The sequence below is a fragment of the Poecile atricapillus genome, chromosome 11, assembly GCF_030490865.1.
Source record: "Poecile atricapillus isolate bPoeAtr1 chromosome 11, bPoeAtr1.hap1, whole genome shotgun sequence".
NCBI classification, from domain to species: Eukaryota; Metazoa; Chordata; class Aves; order Passeriformes; family Paridae; genus Poecile; species Poecile atricapillus.
Genome location: NC_081259.1, coordinates 20,099,520 through 20,118,217, shown reverse-complemented (window position 1 = coordinate 20,118,217; position 18,698 = coordinate 20,099,520). Strand labels below are relative to the sequence as shown.

Here is an 18,698-nt window from a genome sequence, read left to right as displayed (position 1 = left end):
TGGGTTATGTCTCATCCCTGTAAAATCCAGCATGGACTTGGGGACTTCCATCTGTGACAGGACTAACTTGGCCACCTCTGGAATAAATGTGAGATTTCATTTGCAAGCGGTTGGGTGGTTTGAGGTTTCACAGTCCTGCCAACACTGAGCTCAACCTGCACCCTGGCAAGGCTTAGGTCTGCACAGTCCCCTGCAAACCCCTCCAACCCACCACCCCACATTTCAAAGGACACATCTGGAAGGTCTCAGGCAGCCAGAATTTATTGAGGAAAGTTCAGTTCCAGCCTAAGGAAGGAACTGATCTCTTAGTACTAAAATTAACATGACTGTAATCAAAGATTAGACTTTTGCTATATTGTTAGTACCTTGTTTATGGCTCACAAACTCAGCAGGAAGGCTTGATACTCCCAAATTATGAGTTATTTAATTATTAAATTATTAAATAAATTAATTATGAGCTGTTCACAGTGGTAAAACCTTTGAGTGATGCTGTTCCCTCACGTCTCACCTGTGCTCCCCTTCACATCAAAAGCAGCTGTGCCCCGCAACAGCCCCTTCACAGGAGGCACATAAGGACAGGGCTCTCAGCAGTCCCAGTCTCCCTGCCTGCAGTGCTCCCACAAGGAGCTGCTGGGGGGTGACACAGCAGACATGGCCCCAGCTGACCTCCAAGTTTCAAAAGAACCCCGGCTCTGAGTTTCGAGAAGAGCGCCCTGAATGTGCCAGTGCTGCCCATGGAGTAGGAAGGGCCAGGCTTTTTTCCACAGGCTGCACAGTCCCTGAGCACCCACAAGTGAAGGGGGAATATTCATACAGGGCTATCTGGCATCCAGGGATTGCCATGCAGGAAGTGCTCCAGCCAGGGCAGTGTGGGATGGGAAGGGGGAGTGCCAGCACCTCCACCCTTGCTGTGCCACATGCCAGTGACACCCTCCCTGGCACATGTGGTCTGTGAAGAAGAGCCACCAACTGTACAAATCATCATCTCTGATTCAGGATTTTGATTCAAGCTATTGGCTGTCCATTTGTGGTTACCAGTTAATGCTCTAATGGTGTTTCCCAGTGCCACTGACACTCATTACGAGTGATTTTCTAGTTAAAAGCAGCAGGGATGAGCACCGGGCACTGGGACAGCTCAGGGGCTCTGATCAGTGGGGTCACACTTCAGCATGACTTTGACCCCCTCACCCCTCCTGGTGGTCTCAAAGGCCTCCAGAGCCTTCTCCAGGGGAAAACGGTGAGTAACCAAGGGCTTGATGTTGATCCTCTTGGATGCAAGAAGAGCGATGGCCACAGGCCACCTGCAAGAGAAGCAGAGAACAGGAGATGAGAGCAGACACTAGTTTGGAGTCCAAGAAAAGAGCATGGAGCAGCCTGGATCATCACAGTTACTTTCTTAACCCAGGGAAGTTTTGCCTACAAAGAATCTTCTGGGAAGGGAACCTCAAGATGGGACAAGCCAACTGCTCTGGGCTGTTGAGCTCTGAGAAGACAGACACCACTAGACAGACAGTTGGGAGAGTAAGTGAAATCACAGGAAGCAAGTGAAAATCATGGGAAACTACTACTTTGGAAGCCCTGAATGAGAAGCAAAACTGCCATGCTCCACTCTCCTTTTGCCTGGCCTCTTGCCTGCACACTGACCGTGGTAGAGCTCAAACTCATGGACTCAGTGCAGGGAGAAAAAAGGAAAAGCCTCAGTCAGACTCCAGCCTCTCCTCTGGCACAGAGTCCCTCATATGGATTGTGTTTCCAGTTCATTTAGAATTATAGAAACACTGAGACTGGAAAAGGCCTCCCAGATCATCAAGTCCAACCATGAATGGGCCACGTTAGAGCAACAGGGATACAAAGGGATGCAGCAGCTAACCTATTTCCCAAACTGCCTACTTATTATTAATGCTTCTCATTTTAAGGAGCGCGACAACATCCCATAAATCCTTCCTGGAGAGCTACAGATTAAGAAAAGATACTTTCTCCATTAGCAGGAAAGTATTGCTCCAAAGAATTTTAACCTGGGGACACATCAGCCCCCCCTGCACAAGACTCACGTGTTGCAGTAGCGGAATATCCCACGGATATCCACCTCCCGCACAGCAGCGTTCACGATGGGCACCGTCACCATCTCAGGCCCCAGCCCCACCAGAACCAAGGTCCCACCAGAACGAGTGGCCTGGAGAGCAAACACACAAACAGGTTTCATTTTGCAGAATGCAGTTGCAGGAGCCTGTGCAGGGTATGTCAAAAATAAGGCCAGCCTTTGTGGCTGCAGTGGACTGCCTGGAGCACAGCAGAGAAGCCAGGGAGAGGCAGGATGCTGTCAGGAGTCTGTAAGAGTGAAAGACGTAGTAATTAAAGCTAAAAATACAACCTTTTGAAAATCTCTGAAGGATTTTGGTAGGAATCTGAAATTCCCATTCTGAAAACCCCATTCTGAAAAGTGGGTGGCATTTAGGACTACAAAAAGTACTTTGGGATTTCAGTGGGAGAGACTTAAAACTAAGAGCCTGATGCTCTACTGGAATTTCTCTTCTTGCAGTTTGTCCCATTCCCCTCCTGTCCTTTCACTGTGCAACTCCACATTAACCTTCCCCCCATCCTTCTGTTAGGATGTTCATGGCAGTAAAACATCCCCTCTTAATTTCTGCTTTCATTGCTTCTGGAATTAATTTTCTTGATTATTCTTCTTATTTGGACATAACTTCAATGGAAGGTGCTGTCCTACTCCCTGGGTTTGGGGATCTTACTGGGGTCTCCTTGCTAAGTGGTTAAGCACCCAAGCATCAAATCAATGATTAATTATCCCCATGCTGATGTTAACACTGTAATTGTCTCTGTTCGTTTACTATCTAAGGAGCAGATTCTCTCCCCAAGAGAGAAGCCCAGCTTAAACCAGGCACTGTGGGAGTGAAATAGCTCATTCACTGAACCATCCCAGAAAAAGCCAGACTAACACCATCACTGGTCTGCCTTTGGAACAAGTGGTACTCACATAAATTCCAGCCTGGATACAGGCTTGTGCTCCTGTGCACTCCACAGTTATCTCAGGCATGCAGCCAAGCACACTTTCCACTTTGGAGGCCACCTCCTGCGGGGCCTCATTCTTCACCTGAATGGTGAAATCTGCTCCCACCTCCTTGGCTTTTTGCAGGCGAGAGGCAGACAAGTCTGTGGGAAGAAAACCAAGACAAGAACTGGAGCATTGTGTGAAAGAGGAGGAAGAACCTGAACCTGCCATCTGCTCACTACGTGTGTGCACAGGGCAGTGCACAACCAGAGAGGTGAGGATTCACTCCTGCTTGGCAGGCAGAGAATGACCATAAAATCTTGGAACAGTTTGGGCTGGAAGGGACTTCAAAGCTCCACTCCACTTCGAAGTGCCATTCCCTGCCATGGGCAGGGACACCTTCCACTAGAATCACAAGGTGCTCCAAACCTTGTCCAGCTTTGAACACTTCCAGGGATGCAGCAGCCACAGCTGCTCTGGGCAATCTTTGCCAGGGCCTCATCAACCTCACAGGGAAGAATTTCTTCCCAATATCCCATCTAACCCTGCCCTCCGGCAGTGGGAAACCATCCCCCCTTGTTCTGTCCTTCCAGACCCTTGATCTAAGTCCCTCTCCAGCTCTCTTCAGGCCCTGGCAGGGGCTCTGAGCTCTCCCTGGAGCCTTCTCTTCTCCAGGCTGGACACCCCCAGCTCTCCCGGCCTGGCTCCAGAGCAGAGGGGCTCCAGCCCTCCCCTTTATTATCTTCACTCCCCTCCTTCAGATCTGCTCTAACAGATCCACATCCTTCTTGTGCTGGGGGCTCCAGATGATGAGGATGATGAAGGGTGAGCCATGAGGACAACTTAATGACACAGGAGATACCAAAGGCTCCCCAGCTGCAGAAGAGGGTGTGCTTCAAAGAGGCTGAAGCACAAACCCACAGATGAAGCCCACACCACGCACAGCAATGTCTGAATGAAGGAACAGCCACCACCATTAGACTGGGGAAGTGTCTTCTAAGGCCAACAGATTGTAGATGGCTTAGTTTCTCTTTGGTACTGCCAGAACACTGAGAGTGCATCAAGACAAACCAGAAGGTCAAGCTTAACTCCAAAGGGCACTGAAGGGACACCACAAGAAGGAACCAGATCAGGAACAGATGTGGCCAAGCTATTGTGGTCGTCCTGCTCGCTGTCCTGACACAGCAGAGCAGCGGAACCTCAGTGCAGGCAAAGGCAAAAGGCAGCAGGAGGCCAGAGCAGAAGGGGCACCTACGCCAGAGTCAGCTGTGTCCTACCTAAACCTGCCTCTGGCTGTGGCAACACTGCCCAGTGTCTCTCTGGCAATGAGTCTGATGAAGCAGCTGCACTAATTGCCACGGAATTGTCACCCTCCGATGAGAACAGACCACATGAAACCCCATGGCACGCACTCAGCCAGTCGGCCTAGGGAACAGCCTACAAGGAGGCAAATCCCCACCACTCTTGCATTCTTCCCTCTTGGCTGTCCACATTGTTTACCCCCTCCCTAAAAGACACCTCTCAAAGAGCATAAACCAGGGGCAAGGTTACCCTGAGCATGCTCCTTGATGGCCCAGAAATCACCTGGCTATGGACAGCACCAAGAAATCTTTCTAACAGGAGACAATGGGCTCAGGGGATCATTAATGTGCCAGTTTCACTTCTAACATTGTTCACGAGAACAGACCATGAGCTCTCCAAGGGCTCCCTCAAGGAGCCCTCAGCAGGTGCCTTCAGCTGAGCAAACTGCAGAATGCGTTAGCTGTAAACACTTAGTGTGTCTGCAGTGCCACAGACCTGTCCTGCTCTCCTTCACCCTCCTTTGAACAGCTCTGGAGGCTGCTGAGCATCTCTCAGACAGTCTCTGTCACAGATGGATGAGCAGGAAAGCCCATGAAGCAAAAAAGGGAGTGGATCTGGTAATAAGGTGGACCTGAGTCACCCCATTAACACAGAGCAACAAAGCTGGTGATGATAAACATCTGTGAGGGCATGGCTGTACTCCTGTACTCTGTTCTGAGGGATCTTGACAGGGCTGTAAATACCACCTGAAGATCCATAGGGGGTTTGTACCACAGACCAAGCTGTCCTGCTGGGGCATCCCACATCCCCTGGAAGAAAGGCAGAAATTCCTCTCTAGGCACTACTGGTAACCAGGCCACCTCTGAAGATAAGGATGTGGACAGCTGAGAAGAGTGGGATTTCCCAGCAAGGAATCACCTCTTTTCCCTACACTGAAGCAGTGGTCTACAGGGGTCTGCAAGGTGGCAAAGGTGCCAAGGTTTCCTAGACCCAAAATTGAGGGGTGGTCATCTTCTCCCAGAGGTCCTGGGCTTGAAGGCTCAGAAAACAATGCCTGTGCTAGGGACACACACAGCAAAGAGGAAAACACCCCTCCCACCAGAGAAGTCACAGATGGGGTGGGGTGACAATATCAAGGGAAAGAGGGGGAGGATAAGGCCTCTTAATAAGTTCTCCAACATGAGCTGCTCTGACTCAGCAGCAGTCCTGGGAGAGAGCCAGGCTAGACCCTCTACCCTGCCCATCCCACAGCAAAAATGATGGCACTCACTGGCAGCCCATATTATGGACAAGCCCCCGTGGGCAGCTGGAAGGCTCGGGATGCCGAGTGTGGGCACACCTACCAAGCTGAGCACCCAGGAGAGCTGTGGAGGGCATTTAAGAGGGGGTAACAAAGGGTAATAAAATGCAGACAAGAGGAAAAGCCAAGGCTGAAAAGAAAGGGCAGCATCACCCTGGAAGCCCCAACATGGACTCATTCCTGTGGCTGCAGGAGTCACATCTGTCCCTCCCAAGCTCTGGGCATTGGGCTCCAGGCTGTGTGTGGGGTCATGCTTGACCCCAGCTGAGCTGCACTCAGAGATGTCCCATGCACCAATTGCATGGCCAGGGGCTTTTTGAGGCACTTCAAGTGCTGTGAAACACTTTTGCCTGGCATGGTTGGTGTTTCCCAAATCTCAGTGTATGACAAGGAGACCACAGGGGTTCAACACTCCTCTCAAGTAATGACTAAACTCCCTGTGAAGTTTAATCTCACAACACCAGCTCACAGCAGACATAGCTGGATTCTACCATTTTTAACATCTGCTGAGTCACTAATGCATTTCAAATTATAAATACATATTTTAAAAGATTATATATGTATAATATATAAATATAAAAAATATTATAGACATTCTACTCTATATTTTACATATTTTACATATTTCATACTTTCTCTCTGGCAGAAATAATCCACAGCCAGTGTCCTAGAGTAACAAGGCAGCCAGTGCATTTCAAAGTGGCCACAAAAATCACTCTCAGGCAGCAGAAAATCCCACATCTTCCCTGTAGCTGGCCTCTGGTTTGCTGACCTCAGGAAGGAAGCCCTGCTCTAAGCAGCACATGGAATGCAGCAGCAATGCTGTCAGCCCTGGCCAGGGCTGCAATAACATCCCAGTACACCTGAATCACCAGGAAGCACGCAGTGAAGCAGACAGATCTGCAGGTCACTGGATTGTTCAGAGCTCCAGACACTTGTGAGCCTTGGGAAGGATCAAGTCCTTTAAAGCCACGCAGCTCTTGGGAAACTGTTCAATTAAACAATGAATGGCTTGCATCTTGCCTCTAGTCAGAAATTTGTTTTCACTTCCCAGTCCCTGGAGCTAATTAAAATTTTGATTGCTTCCAATGAAGTTATCAAATTACCCTTAAGCTCCTCATGATGCTTTATGAGCCAACTTAACAGGCAAATAAATACTCCTGATTATTTTCAGATTTTCTGTGTTGTTCTTTCTCAAAGGAGTTGATCTCTGAACAGTTATTCACCTCCCCTGACCTCGAATTCCAGGGTTTCTGGAGGCATCAACACCCAAGACTTCAGATCCAGATAGAACAAGAGAATAATTTCCCTTAAGTAGGAATTATTAAGTGCACCTGCAGTGACAGACCGTGCAATGCAAGACAGCCCAACAGGAACACCTAAACTGCCCCTTCACTTATGGAGGAAGCCTGATCTTCTACACGTATCTAAGGAGAAAAACAGCTTTTTAGAGCAACAGCAGGGCAGAAGGACAAGAGAAGGTTGCCCATAAATATCAATCACACCCACTTAGAAGTGGAGGGCAGAAAGACACAGACCTTTTGGAAGGGTAGATAAGGACCCAGGAAACAAATTTACCTTCTCACCCAACTGGAGTCCATTAAATATATCAAACACTCCAGAGGAGCCAAAGGCAGAAGCTGTAAGAGGTCAGTTCTCAGGAAAAGCTTTTCTAAATATTTCTACTGTGAGAAGCTTTTCAAAACAAACACAAACTTTTAAAGCTGTAAGAACTACACAGACAAAGCTCCTCAAAGACACATGATAAAAACACATGGCAATGAATTCAAATAATCTGGTAGCAAAATACAAGAGGGCCTCTGTGGGCAGACAGGAACCTCACAGGTATTGGCTCCTAAAGCCAAAACAAAAAGCAGTTTGTTGAGCCAGACAGCAAAATCTCCAGCAGCAACAAGCCAAACCAAACCCATTCCTCAGCTCATATCACACACAAATATTTGACTTGGGACAGAACCTTCATGGGTGTCTTTGAGCACCTCAGCCAAACCCCTCTCATGTGGAAGAGACATCCACGAGTCAGAATCAGTACCTAGGCTAGCACATAAAGGTAAGAAAAGGCAATTCAATGTATCCAAGCTTGCTGATCCTACAAACCAGGCACCAGGAACCTCCTGTGGCACATGACAGCCAGCTCAGCTTGCCCGAGGTCCCCAGCAGCAGCAGCTCCTGGTTTAGGGGGGAAGACACACCCAGGCTGGAGCAGGAATGAGGGGCAGGCTGAGCCAGCTGCCTCAGCCCCACCAACCCCAACTCCCAAGCCTTCCCCACCCAGGGAATGAGCCACCCCCAGCCCCTGCACCAGCCCAGCTGGGAACAAGGTTCCTCATGCGTGATTCAGGAGGCAGAATTGTTTTTCCTGCTAAAGCAAACATCATCCTCAAATGACAACACTTCACAAAATCTGAGGTGTGGACTGATCACATCCATCAAGCATACACACCTGCAGGGTGAGGCCAGTGCAGCTAAAAATACCCTGGACTTGACAGCAAAAGGATTAAGGGAGGAGAAGGCAATAACGTGCCTTGTGTTTTGACCTGAGCTGCTACAGAAGGATGTTTCTGTGAAGGCAAGAGGGTGGGACCTGAATTTTATCTCTTGATGCAAAGATGGAAATACAGTAATGGAAAGGTCAAAAATACACCTAGCTCAAAGTATGGGAGGTGAGCAACAGCCTTCTGAAAGGTCCAGATCCTCTAGGGCTTTGACACAAAAACTGCAGCAATCTGTGCTCAATGTCCAGTGGCATCTCTAACTGCTCCTCCTGGCCATCACCACTCAGAAAGATTGGGGAATCATAGTGGGAGCTGGAAGCACCATTTCCAGACCCTGTTCAACCCCCAGGTGGAAATTCCAACCAGAGAAGATCCCAAGGTTACTCCAGCTCTCTGTCCTTCTGGGCAAGCTACAGAGAGAGAGGGCCTGAACCTTAGAGGAGAGCTAGGAGGAGCTAAGCTCGGTTAGCATGGCAAAAAAAGGGGGTGATGGAATGGCTGTCTGAACAACCTGAAGGGCAGCTGCAAAGATGATGAAGACTCATTTCAGTTCTTGCATCAAGGGGAAATCTCCATAAATGACAGTTTGTGAGGGAACCCTAGAAAAATCTTCATCATTAAGAGATGCAAACCTGGACAAGATATCTAGAAAAATGGGATCTCCTTCCTCAGAGGTCTTCCAAACACAGCTGGACAAAGATGTTCCTGCAAGCAGCAGCTCAACTAGAAATGTCCAGGATACAGTTATGGAAGGAACATCCATTTCTGAAATGCAGAGACCCTGAAAAGGCCATTTCAGTCACTGTAGATAACCAGTGAAAAATAAAACCCCCAGCAGGAGCAGACAGAAGGGCAGAGAAAGACAAGTGGAGAAGCACAGTGTGGCTGCAATCAGTGTGCAAACACTGTCTGGGCCATCACCCAGCACTACCAGAGACAAAAATAACCTGCTGAGATCAAGGGTGGTCAGGTACAGGAACAGGCTGTCCAGGGAAGTGAAGTCACCATCCCAGGAACTGTTCAAAAAACATGTGGATGAGGCACTTATGGACATGGTTGGCCTTGGCAGTGTTGGGTTAATGGCTGGAATCAATGATCTAAGAGGATTTTCCAACCTTAATGATTTTGTGATTCTGTATGGTGGGAAACAGTCACACTCTGAAAGGGCTAAAAGGACTTACCTGTAACTACCACAGCTGCTGCACCCATCATCTTAGCAACAATCACATTAACGAGGCCGATTGGTCCTGGGTTCAAAAGGGAGAAAGAGAACATGTACCAGTGCCAGGCAGCTCCAGCCCCACCTCTGAACATGCCCAGAGCTCAGCGTGCTCCTGGCCAAAGAGGCTTTGGCAGCCCCGAGGTTCCCCTCATCACGTCTGTGGCTCTGCTATGACCCACCCTTAGAGCAGAAGCCAGAGCCAGCAGAGCCTGAGCCTGCCCATCCCCTCCCAGCAGGCAGGGAACCCAAGGACTGGCTGTGATCACTGTACCAGAGCCAGACACGAAGACTTTGCTTCCCAGAGTGACTCCCGCTCTTTTGCAGGCATGGATTCCCACTGAGAGGGGCTCGATAAGGGCTCCTTCCTCAAAGGTGACATTATCTGGAAGCCTGCAAGAATAGGACACAAGAACAGTCACCAATGTAGTTTAGGAGGGTGATGAGGAAAGCCATGACACTCGAAGAACAAACACAGGTGTAGAACTCATCCATCTTCTTTAGTGCTCTCTTAAGCAGCATCAAGTGCACTTGAACCATTTATCAGGGGGGTTCTCCCAAGGACCACACCCAGGGACCCACAAACTTTCCCACAGCAACTCTCCAATACTTGGTGAGTCAACAAGGACTCCTTTGCAACTCATTCCCCTTGGAATAAACCCCCAGCTGAATATGCACCACCCCAAATCTGCCCTATGGCTCACCCACCAGTGAGCTCTCAGACTCCTCACCAGGGTTGAATCAGCTTTTAGAAAACACCCAAAACTGCCAAAGGTGATGCCAGATCCAGGTGTCCCCAAAACACCCAGGATCACCTTCTCTGATGCACTAAGTGTTTCAACAAGTGGTCCCAGCATGCACCCTCCCCACAGTCAGGGACAACGTGTGCAGTGGTATCAAACACCTTTTGGACAAAAACAGCCCTGTAATGCAGCCAGCAAAAGTGATGGAAAAAAGCAAAGGAAGTGAAACCCTTCTGAACTGCTGAAAGAAATAAATCTCAGCCCCACAACACTGCCCAGCAGCAAGGCACCAGTGTGGGCTCTCACACAGCTCTGGGAGCTGTGCCTGCCAGGAGGGTCTTTGTGACAGCACTGGGAAGCTTAAGGTCAGATCTCAGCCAGGCTAATGTGAAGCCAAAGAAATGCAAATTATGTCTGTGGGAAGACAGCTGTAAGATATCTGCATATCCCTTATTTCCAAGAGGTTTAACAGGTCTGACTCCAAGAGTTCTGTTTTCACACTTTGCCATCACATTTGCTACTGCTGGGATTGGGCGCTGTCCTGTCAATGGGGAGGGCAGCTTCCCTGCGTGATCCCATCTCCATCAAGTTACTCAGAGCACCCAGCACAGAGTCTGTCTACCAGCAGGACACACAATAACTGCCCAAACGTGTGAAAGCTCACTGAGCTCAGCCATCATCTGATTTTAGCAAATCTGTGCTGGCAGAGTGACTGCATGCCAGGGAATCTGCTCTACATGAGCCAGCCACAGCACTGCTGATCTGAAACTGGGAGCACCAGGTCCAGGCTTTTCATCCCAAAGCAATAAAATAATCAAATCAAATCCAATCAAATCCAACCAAATCCAAAGTAATATTTGCTTAAATTGGAGAAAAGAAACAAAAGCCTGGAAGAAGCCAGCTACAATCCAACCACTTCCTCTCAAGCAAAAACTTGTGATGTTGTCAGAAAATGTTATTCTGATACACAGGAAATCGATGACAGGGGGTCTGGATAGTAAGATGCTAATTCTATCCAGAGCAGCACCTGATCCTGACAGCAGCTGTTTGGTATCTGCTTTGAAAGCTTCCTGCCTGAGGACTTTTGGGAGAAGAGCAGTCAAGTGCCTCCTTCCAACTGACGCGATCCTCAACGCTTTCCATGCAGACACCAAAGATCAATCCCAGGGATGTTCCTGCTCATGGAAGCACCAGCTCCATACACACTGGAAAAGAACAAGCTCCACAGGTAGAGCAAACTCAGGGTGACACTACTTGGGCTATTTTTAACTCCTTGTCAAAGGCACTTAAGTGGGCATAAAGTCATACAAGTTTTTCAGGTCTTAGGAGAATTTCAGGCCCTGGCACAGGTTGCCCAGAGAAGTGGTGGCTGCCCCATCCCTGGAAGTGTTTAAGGTCAGGCTGAATGGGGCTTGGAGCAACCTGGTTTAGTGGAAGGTGTCCCTGCCCATGGTAGAGGGTGGAATGAGAAGAGTTTTAAGGTCCCTTCCAAACCGAACCCTTTTGGGATTCTATGACTTGCCAGAGTGTTTAAGCACAGATTTGCTTCTAAGCAAATGTGCCAGTGCTGCCACAATAAATAACATATTCACTGGACAAGAAAACAGATGTGTTGTAATACTGGTAGCTTAGTGGAGACACTCAGTGACACATGAAAAAACAGCTCAACAGGGCCACTGCCTTCTGTTCCAGCTCTGATCGAAGGATGACTTTGTTTCAGACAACAGAGTGACATGTCAGCAGTCACCCTGGTGTTTCCTGAAAAGCAGCAGCAAAACTCAGTTCAGAGAACCAAAGACCTTCAGGCACCAGCCTAGGAAGGCAAGGATATGAAAAGAGGAAAGAAACCAAGAGCAGGGAGCAAATGGGAAAAGGAAAATATTTTAAGGGTAAACCAGTGGTGACATCCCAGGAGACATGCGAGAAATGTTTATGTCTGGCACCGGAGGGGATAAACTGCCTGCCTGACAAACCCTTTGCAAAGTGGCTGCCATCCAAACTTAGGCATGTTATTTATGGATCAGAAAGCAATAAAACCTGTTGGGATCACCTAAAGAGTGTTCCAAAGGGCCAAGAGGTGATTGCTGCAGCTAACCTCCCTGCAGGGAGTGTGTATTTCTGTGTGGAGGGAGCATGGACTGACTTGTAGCAGTAGCTTGCACTGTGCTTGTAGTAGCGGCACAGGTTCCCGTCGTCGGGGGGTGTTGCACAGAAGAAGATGGTCGGGGACAGGTTGTAGCGCCCAGTTTTGCAGAACTCATCCATTTCCCTTGGGACACCCGGCTCGATGGCCACACGGTCGCCTGCCAGGATGAAAGCAGATGGAGTGGGTCAGGGACAGGCTGGCACACGTGTAGGAGTAGCACCAAAACCCACAGAAACACTGGCACCACACAGGCAGGAGGGACATGAGGAAGGTCTTGCTGCACACACCAGGCTGGTTCCCAACACTCCCTTCACAGCAGCCTCATCACCAAAATCTTTCCAGGTATGTGGGAAGAGATGGTGCTTTGGAGGCACAGGCACAGATGGAAGCTCAGCCCCACACACGCCTTCCTCCAGCTGCCTTGCAGCCAACCTCAGCAGATGAAGGGGCAGCCCCCAGGCAATCACACTGTGACCAGATGGTTTGCTGAATCTGTAGAAGAGGATACTGAGGATGGAGCAGGTGAGCTTGGCTAGCAACCACACTGCCAGCTGGAAAGGACTGTTCCTTGGGAATCACAGAATCATGGAAGAATTTGTGTTGGGAGGGACCTTAAAGCTCAGCTCGTTCTACACCCTGATATGGGCAGGGACACCTTCAACTAGAACAGGTTGATCCAAGCTCTGTCCAACCCAGCCTTAAACACTTCCAGGGATGGGGCAGCCACAGCTTCTCTGGGCAACCTGTGCCAGGGCCTCACCTCCCTCACAGGGAATGAAGCTTAAGGTGCAGAACACCCAGGAGCCTGGCAGGATTCATCTGGGAGCAGAGACAGCTTGGTGCTACAGGGTGCTGGAAGGACACATGCTGCTGGACAAAGGGCTATTATTTAATCGCAGTCACAAAGGAGGCTGGACCAGAGAAAACAGTGTGAGCACAGCACAGCAAGTACACAAGGGACACAAAACCTCACATTTATTTGGTAGAGGAATCAGAGCCAACCTCTGAGTAAAGCTCTCCACCAACAGGCTTCCAGGCAGATGTGGGGATAAGCAGGATGGAAGTAAAGAGCCATCTAAGGCCACTGCATCCCCTCTGAGCTGGCCAAGGTGAAAGACAGGACAGAGGCAGGACAAGCACATACTGAATGCTCTCCCAGCCTCACATTATACACAGCTGTGAGGCCTCCCAAGTGACAAGAGTTTTGTTTGTATTTAGTAATGCTCAACAACTTCTCCTCCTTCCACCATGTAAATACATGGTCTGCTACATCTCAGGTGAATGCTGCACCTTGCTGTGCCTTGCTCTGGTGCTGGAGCAGCCAGAGAACGGGCAACCTGTTCTCCCAGCCCCTCATGTGTTCTCACATCCTTGAGCTGTCTCCCTTGCTCTCAGCTTGAGTTCCTAACTTGGACATTTGTCAGAGATGTTGCTCCACATCTCGTTATCTCCTTGTCCTCCTCTGAACCTTTTTCACTTGTTTTACATTCTTTGGGAAAGGCGGAGACCAGGACTGCATGCAGAGTTCCAGATGTGCACTGACATCCTCCGAGTCTCTGTCCCCTTCCTAACAGTGATTTGCATTTTCACTACTGTGGAGCCAATGCTGCTGAGCACGGTGTCAGAGCCAAAGGTCTCACCCTTCAGCAGTGATGGCCAGCACAGCATTTCAGATATGAAGCAGGAATTATTTGTTCTGCCATGGGTATCACTTTGCCTGCATTGAATCTCACCTGCATCTCACTGGCACCTCTCAGGTCTCTCTAACTCTTGCTGGCTCTCCCCCACGTCCTCTCCACCTTGCCTAAGCTGCTCTCATCAGCAAATTTTGCAAAATTCCCTGTTCAATCCATTTTCTAGGATATGCATGAGCATAGTGAGCTGTGGAGGTCCCACCACAGGCCCTGGAGCAGTTGCTGCAGTGACCTCTGCACTGCAGGAGGCCATTTGCTCCTTCAAGAATAGACACAGAGAAGAAACACTCACAGCAGTTTGCTGGCAAGAGCTATAGATGTGCTTTCTGAAGTTTTATCAAGCTTCCTTAAAAGGCACCTTGTACCAGCATACAAAAAAAATTTTAATATTTTCCTAATTATTTTTAATAAATAATAAAGTTATTTATATAATAATATTATCATTATAATAATTTTATGATTATATAATATTATTATTGTAATTATTGTAATTATTACTTAAATTTTATTATTTATTATTTTATTTATAATATATTTAATTTTATGCATTAAAATACAGCCAGGCCAGACCAAGGTATCCTGGGATAAAGCTACCTAAGGAATCTCATACACTAGTGGCCAAGATGGGCGGTGACTAATTGCAGTGCAGTGACGATTTTTGAAGGAGGTCACACTGTGAGTTCAAGACTTCAGATAAATTCACATGACAGAAAAAACCACAGTTATTGACACATTCTTGGAACTGAAGAGGAGGAAAACAAAAAAATGGGTTTGGCTTCAGATACCTGGTTTCAGATGAGTCACCCCAGAGCCCACTTTTACGACAGTCCCGGAAGCTTCGTGTCCCAACACCATGGGATCCTTGACAACAAAATCCCCGATTCGACCGTGCTGCCAGTAGTGAACGTCAGAGCCACAGATCCCAACGGAATGCATGCGCAGGAGGACCTCTGCCAGAAAAGGAGGGAAGGTTCCTTGCAGGAAAACCGACCTTAGGCACTGTGAGAGCAGCACGTGGGCTGTGCCTGGGCCCCAGAGCAAAGGCCAAGCTCTGTATCGACACATCCAAATTTACTGGCATTCAATCAGCACACCACAACTGTGTGTGCACACCTTAGAAGAGTGGCATGTTCATCAGCTGCCTGCTAATGAAATACAGAACTATGTAATGATTCACAGAGAAAGAAGGCTTAAAATAGGGTAAGACAAAAGCTAATGTCCAAAAAAATATGGTCAATAAAATAATTCAATTTAAAAGGGATGTTGTTATTGCTGGAGCAAGAATAAAATAGCAAGTCCATTTAATTTTTCCTTCTCCCAGAGCTATGATTTCAGCCCCGGAGAGTCAGTGAATCAAATTTCTATCAGCCCATATGTCCATCCTATTAATGTTTAGTCCTGCATAACATCATCTGACATGTCCCAAGAGCCATTTACTGTGACATACACAAACTGATGGAACAGGAAATAACAACAACAACAACAACAACAACAACAAAAATTAAAAAAGCCAGATAAAGGGGTTTATCTGTGTCTGCTCCAGCTCTTCTTTTCAGCTGGAAAAGCAGCGCTATCTGTTTCAGCCACGCAATCATTTTTTGGATAACTTTGTACTTCCTCAGAAATATTATATTATGCAGGAGCAACAAAAGAGAATGAGAAAATAAAGAAAGAAGTAAAGAAAGCAGACAGAAGCAGACATCTGTAGACCTACCATTAGGACCTGGTTCTGGAATTGGACGGTTTTCCTATGGACAAAAGATAAAAAAAGCATTTAGGTGCTTGTTCATAACCCAGGGAATATCTGTAGAAACTTAGCTCTGGTTAGCTCAGGTAAATCCATAAGCAGACAAGGCTTTTGGTTCTGTCTGCTCCATAAGACACAGGGAGCCTGCTCCTAAGCTCCCCTCATTTTCTATGCTCAGTGGAATAACACAGGTAGCTGTAGGAGTAAACATACTGCCAGCTTGTAAATCTGCTCTCCAAATTACTTTGTAGAAAATTCCCTTTCCCTGCCCAGACAAGAGACACATACTAAATTTCCTTCACTGGAGCAGCCCCAAGTTTCAGCTGAATCTTTCATTCATCCCACTGTCTGACAAAAAAAAATTACCTTCTGTAGCCAGGAAGATTCTGAACCACCTGCTCTATAAAACCTTAACATTGCAGTGCTTATATTATTATTTTAAATAATCCAAATAGATACATTATGAATAATACAAATACATATTCATAGAATAACAGAATAACAGATTGGTTTGAGATGGAGAGAACCCAAAAGCTCATCTCATTCTACACCCTGCCATGGGCAAGGATACCTTCCACTAGACCAAGTTGCTCCAAGCCACATCCTTGAACACTTCCCAGGATGGGGCTGCCACAGCTTCTCTGAAAATGTATGTGGGAAAAAAAAAACCCAAACACACTTTTTTTTCCCCCTGGAAATAACAACTGTGCCCAGAAAACCTAGACCTCTTGGTGGGAAGTGAATTCTCCAGCCTGATTTGGAGAAAATAGGAGTGATCAAAGTGGAAAACACCAAAGACAGAAATTCTGCTTGTTGTCAATTGTTCACTGAGAGGTAAAGTAAACACAACAAATATTTTCATGTTGCATAAATTTGTATATCTGTGAAAGGAGACATGGAAAAAGAGGCCACGGTAAAAATATAAAACCAATAAATCCTCCATGGGCAGCAAAGAGGAACCTGTGCAACTACCTAAGGACAAGAGGAGAGTCAACAAAAACAAAGCAAACACACTTTCACACAACACAGGGATCACAGCAACTCTGCCCATGGGAAACATGTCCAGAAATCAAGAAAGGTGTGGGAATTACAGGAAGATGGCATCACCCAGCTTTGGGTATCAATAACAGATAACAAGTTTGGAGTTCACTCCTGAGACCACTCCTATGACCAGTGGGTCAATACAGTGAGCACCATCCCCACTGTGGAAAGAACTGTTGGGGAGGCCCAGGATGATCACGCAAGATGCTGCCAGTGATGCAGGAGGGCACTGGTGACCAGCTCTAAGGTCTCCAGCACTACAGATATCCAAGGAAAACTCACACATCTGGGTGTGAGGCAGTTTAGAGACCAGCAACACAGATGTGATGGAGCCAGTGTCCACCTTCACAAGCCTCAGACACCTTTCTTCATTCACAGGGGATTGGAAACATGCTCTTGAACTAGAGGGATCGCCTCAGCCCTCAACCCAGATTGATTTCTTTCGGTAGTCAGGCTACATCGCGACTGTAGGGAAAGTGTAATTGTGTCGAAGGTGACTGGGAGCCACCTACGTGGCACAGCTCAGGCTTGGGCACATGTCGCTTTAGCTGGGCTGGAATGGTAAAAAACAGCCTCTTCCCTGGTAGTCACCCCCTAAACAAGGCATGAATCCAGTCTGTGTGCTCCCAAGAGCCCTCCTGCCAGGACTCTGCGTACAGAAAGCTGCCTGCCAATGTCTGCCCATGGAAACCTTCCTTCCCTCCTTTGGCAGCTGCCAAGCTGGAGGACACGGCTCTCCAGCAGCACCATAGCGATTCAGCACCCAGAAACAGCCGGAGAAGCAGAATGAGCCTAAAGAACTAAAAAAGTACAAAATAAAAGCTCCCCCCCTGTCCGGGAGGGTCTTCCAGCACCTGCTCCTCCTAAACCTTCTGTCCTGCTGCTCACCTGGGCTCTGACAGCCCAAAGAAGCGACAAGCACCCTCCAACCCTGCTCCCTGGGAGGGCCTAGCTCAGCTGGGAGAATGGCTAATGGGGGGGAAGCTTTTGGGGGGTTCTGAGTTTCATGGATAAAAGGTTCTTCAGCTACAGTTGGCAACTATCTCAAGATTATCCCCTAAAAGCATTCCGCAGCTGAAACTTTTCCGAGATTGAAGAAACAGAAAATAACACGATAGGACAGGCAAATTTGCCAGAATCAGCTAAAAAAGAGACCTGATACTGTTGCATCTTTCTGCTTGCTTGAATGAGTGTATCTATGAATTTATTTCCTTGCAAAAATGTTGCACCTCCCAGGCACCGAGGGCTGGTGCAGTTATGAGTTTTTTTGTTTTTTTCCCGCATGTCCGGGTCATTCCCGGTAACGCTGTGAAGAGCCCGGACCGGCCCGAGGGGATGGGATGGGAGGGCCCAGCCGTGGGACACCCCCGAATTTGGGTCCCCGCGCCCCGCAGGTCACCCCTTGAAAAGCAGCGGGGGCCGGAACCGGGGGGAACCGGGAGGAACCGGGGGGAACCGGGAGGAACCGTGGCTGCAGGACCGCGAGTGCCCCGGGCTCAGCCCCGGCCCCGCGGAGCCGCTCCCGCCCCGCCGCCCCCGCCCGGCCCCGGCTCCTCCCGGCCATACCAGCCGCAGATCCCCGGCTCGGTGAACCACCACGGCCACGTTCTGCCCCGGCGCCGCCATGGATCCGCTCGCCACGGCTCCGGGCTCAAGGTCCGCTGCTGAGGGCCGCCCGTGCTCCGGCCCCCGCCCGCCCGCCGGGCCCGGCACCGCCCCCGCCCCCGGTGGTGCACGAAGCGGGCACGGCCGGCCCCGGGCCGCTGCAGCCCCGACCCGGCGCGAGGCCCAGCTCCAGGCCCAGCTCCGGGCCCGGGTCCCCCAGCTCCAGGCTCAGCACTGGGCCCAGCTCCAGGCCCGGGTCCCCCAGCTCCAGGACCAGCTCCAGGCTCAGCTCTGGGCCCAGCTCCAGGCCCGGGTCCCCCAGCTCCAGGCCCAGCTCCAGTTCCAGGCCTCAGCCCCTGCTGCAGTTCCAGCCTCAGCCCC

The 18,698-nt window shown here is 49.0% G+C and overlaps 1 protein-coding gene across 1 annotated transcript; it reads right to left on the bottom strand.

Moving 5' to 3' along the window:
* Nucleotides 1–238: 238 nt before the first annotated feature.
* On the bottom strand, nt 239–18,425 carry SORD (sorbitol dehydrogenase). Its single transcript, XM_058846959.1, has 9 exons — nt 18,279–18,425; nt 15,639–15,672; nt 14,710–14,874; nt 12,228–12,387; nt 9,616–9,734; nt 9,304–9,369; nt 2,993–3,168; nt 2,052–2,173; nt 239–1,301 (listed from the first exon to the last, which is right to left on the bottom strand). The coding sequence occupies exons 1-9, from the start codon at nt 18,336–18,338 to the stop codon at nt 1,136–1,138; spliced, it is 1,068 nt and encodes a 355-aa protein (XP_058702942.1). The 5' UTR covers nt 18,339–18,425; the 3' UTR covers nt 239–1,135.
* Between the last annotated feature and the right edge of the window lie 273 nt (nt 18,426–18,698).

Coding starts and splice junctions, on each gene's coding strand:
- SORD (XM_058846959.1), bottom strand. CDS start 18,338: ATGGCGGCGCCGGGGCAGAACGTGGCCGTGGTGGTTCACCGAGCCGGG. Junction 9,735..12,227: donor AGTGCAAGCTACTGCTACAA/GTCAGTCCATGC, acceptor CTATTCTTGCAG/GCTTCCAGATAATGTCACCT. Junction 2,174..2,992: donor GTATCCAGGCTGGAATTTAT/GTGAGTACCACT, acceptor TTTGCTCTCCAG/GCCACTCGTTCTGGTGGGAC.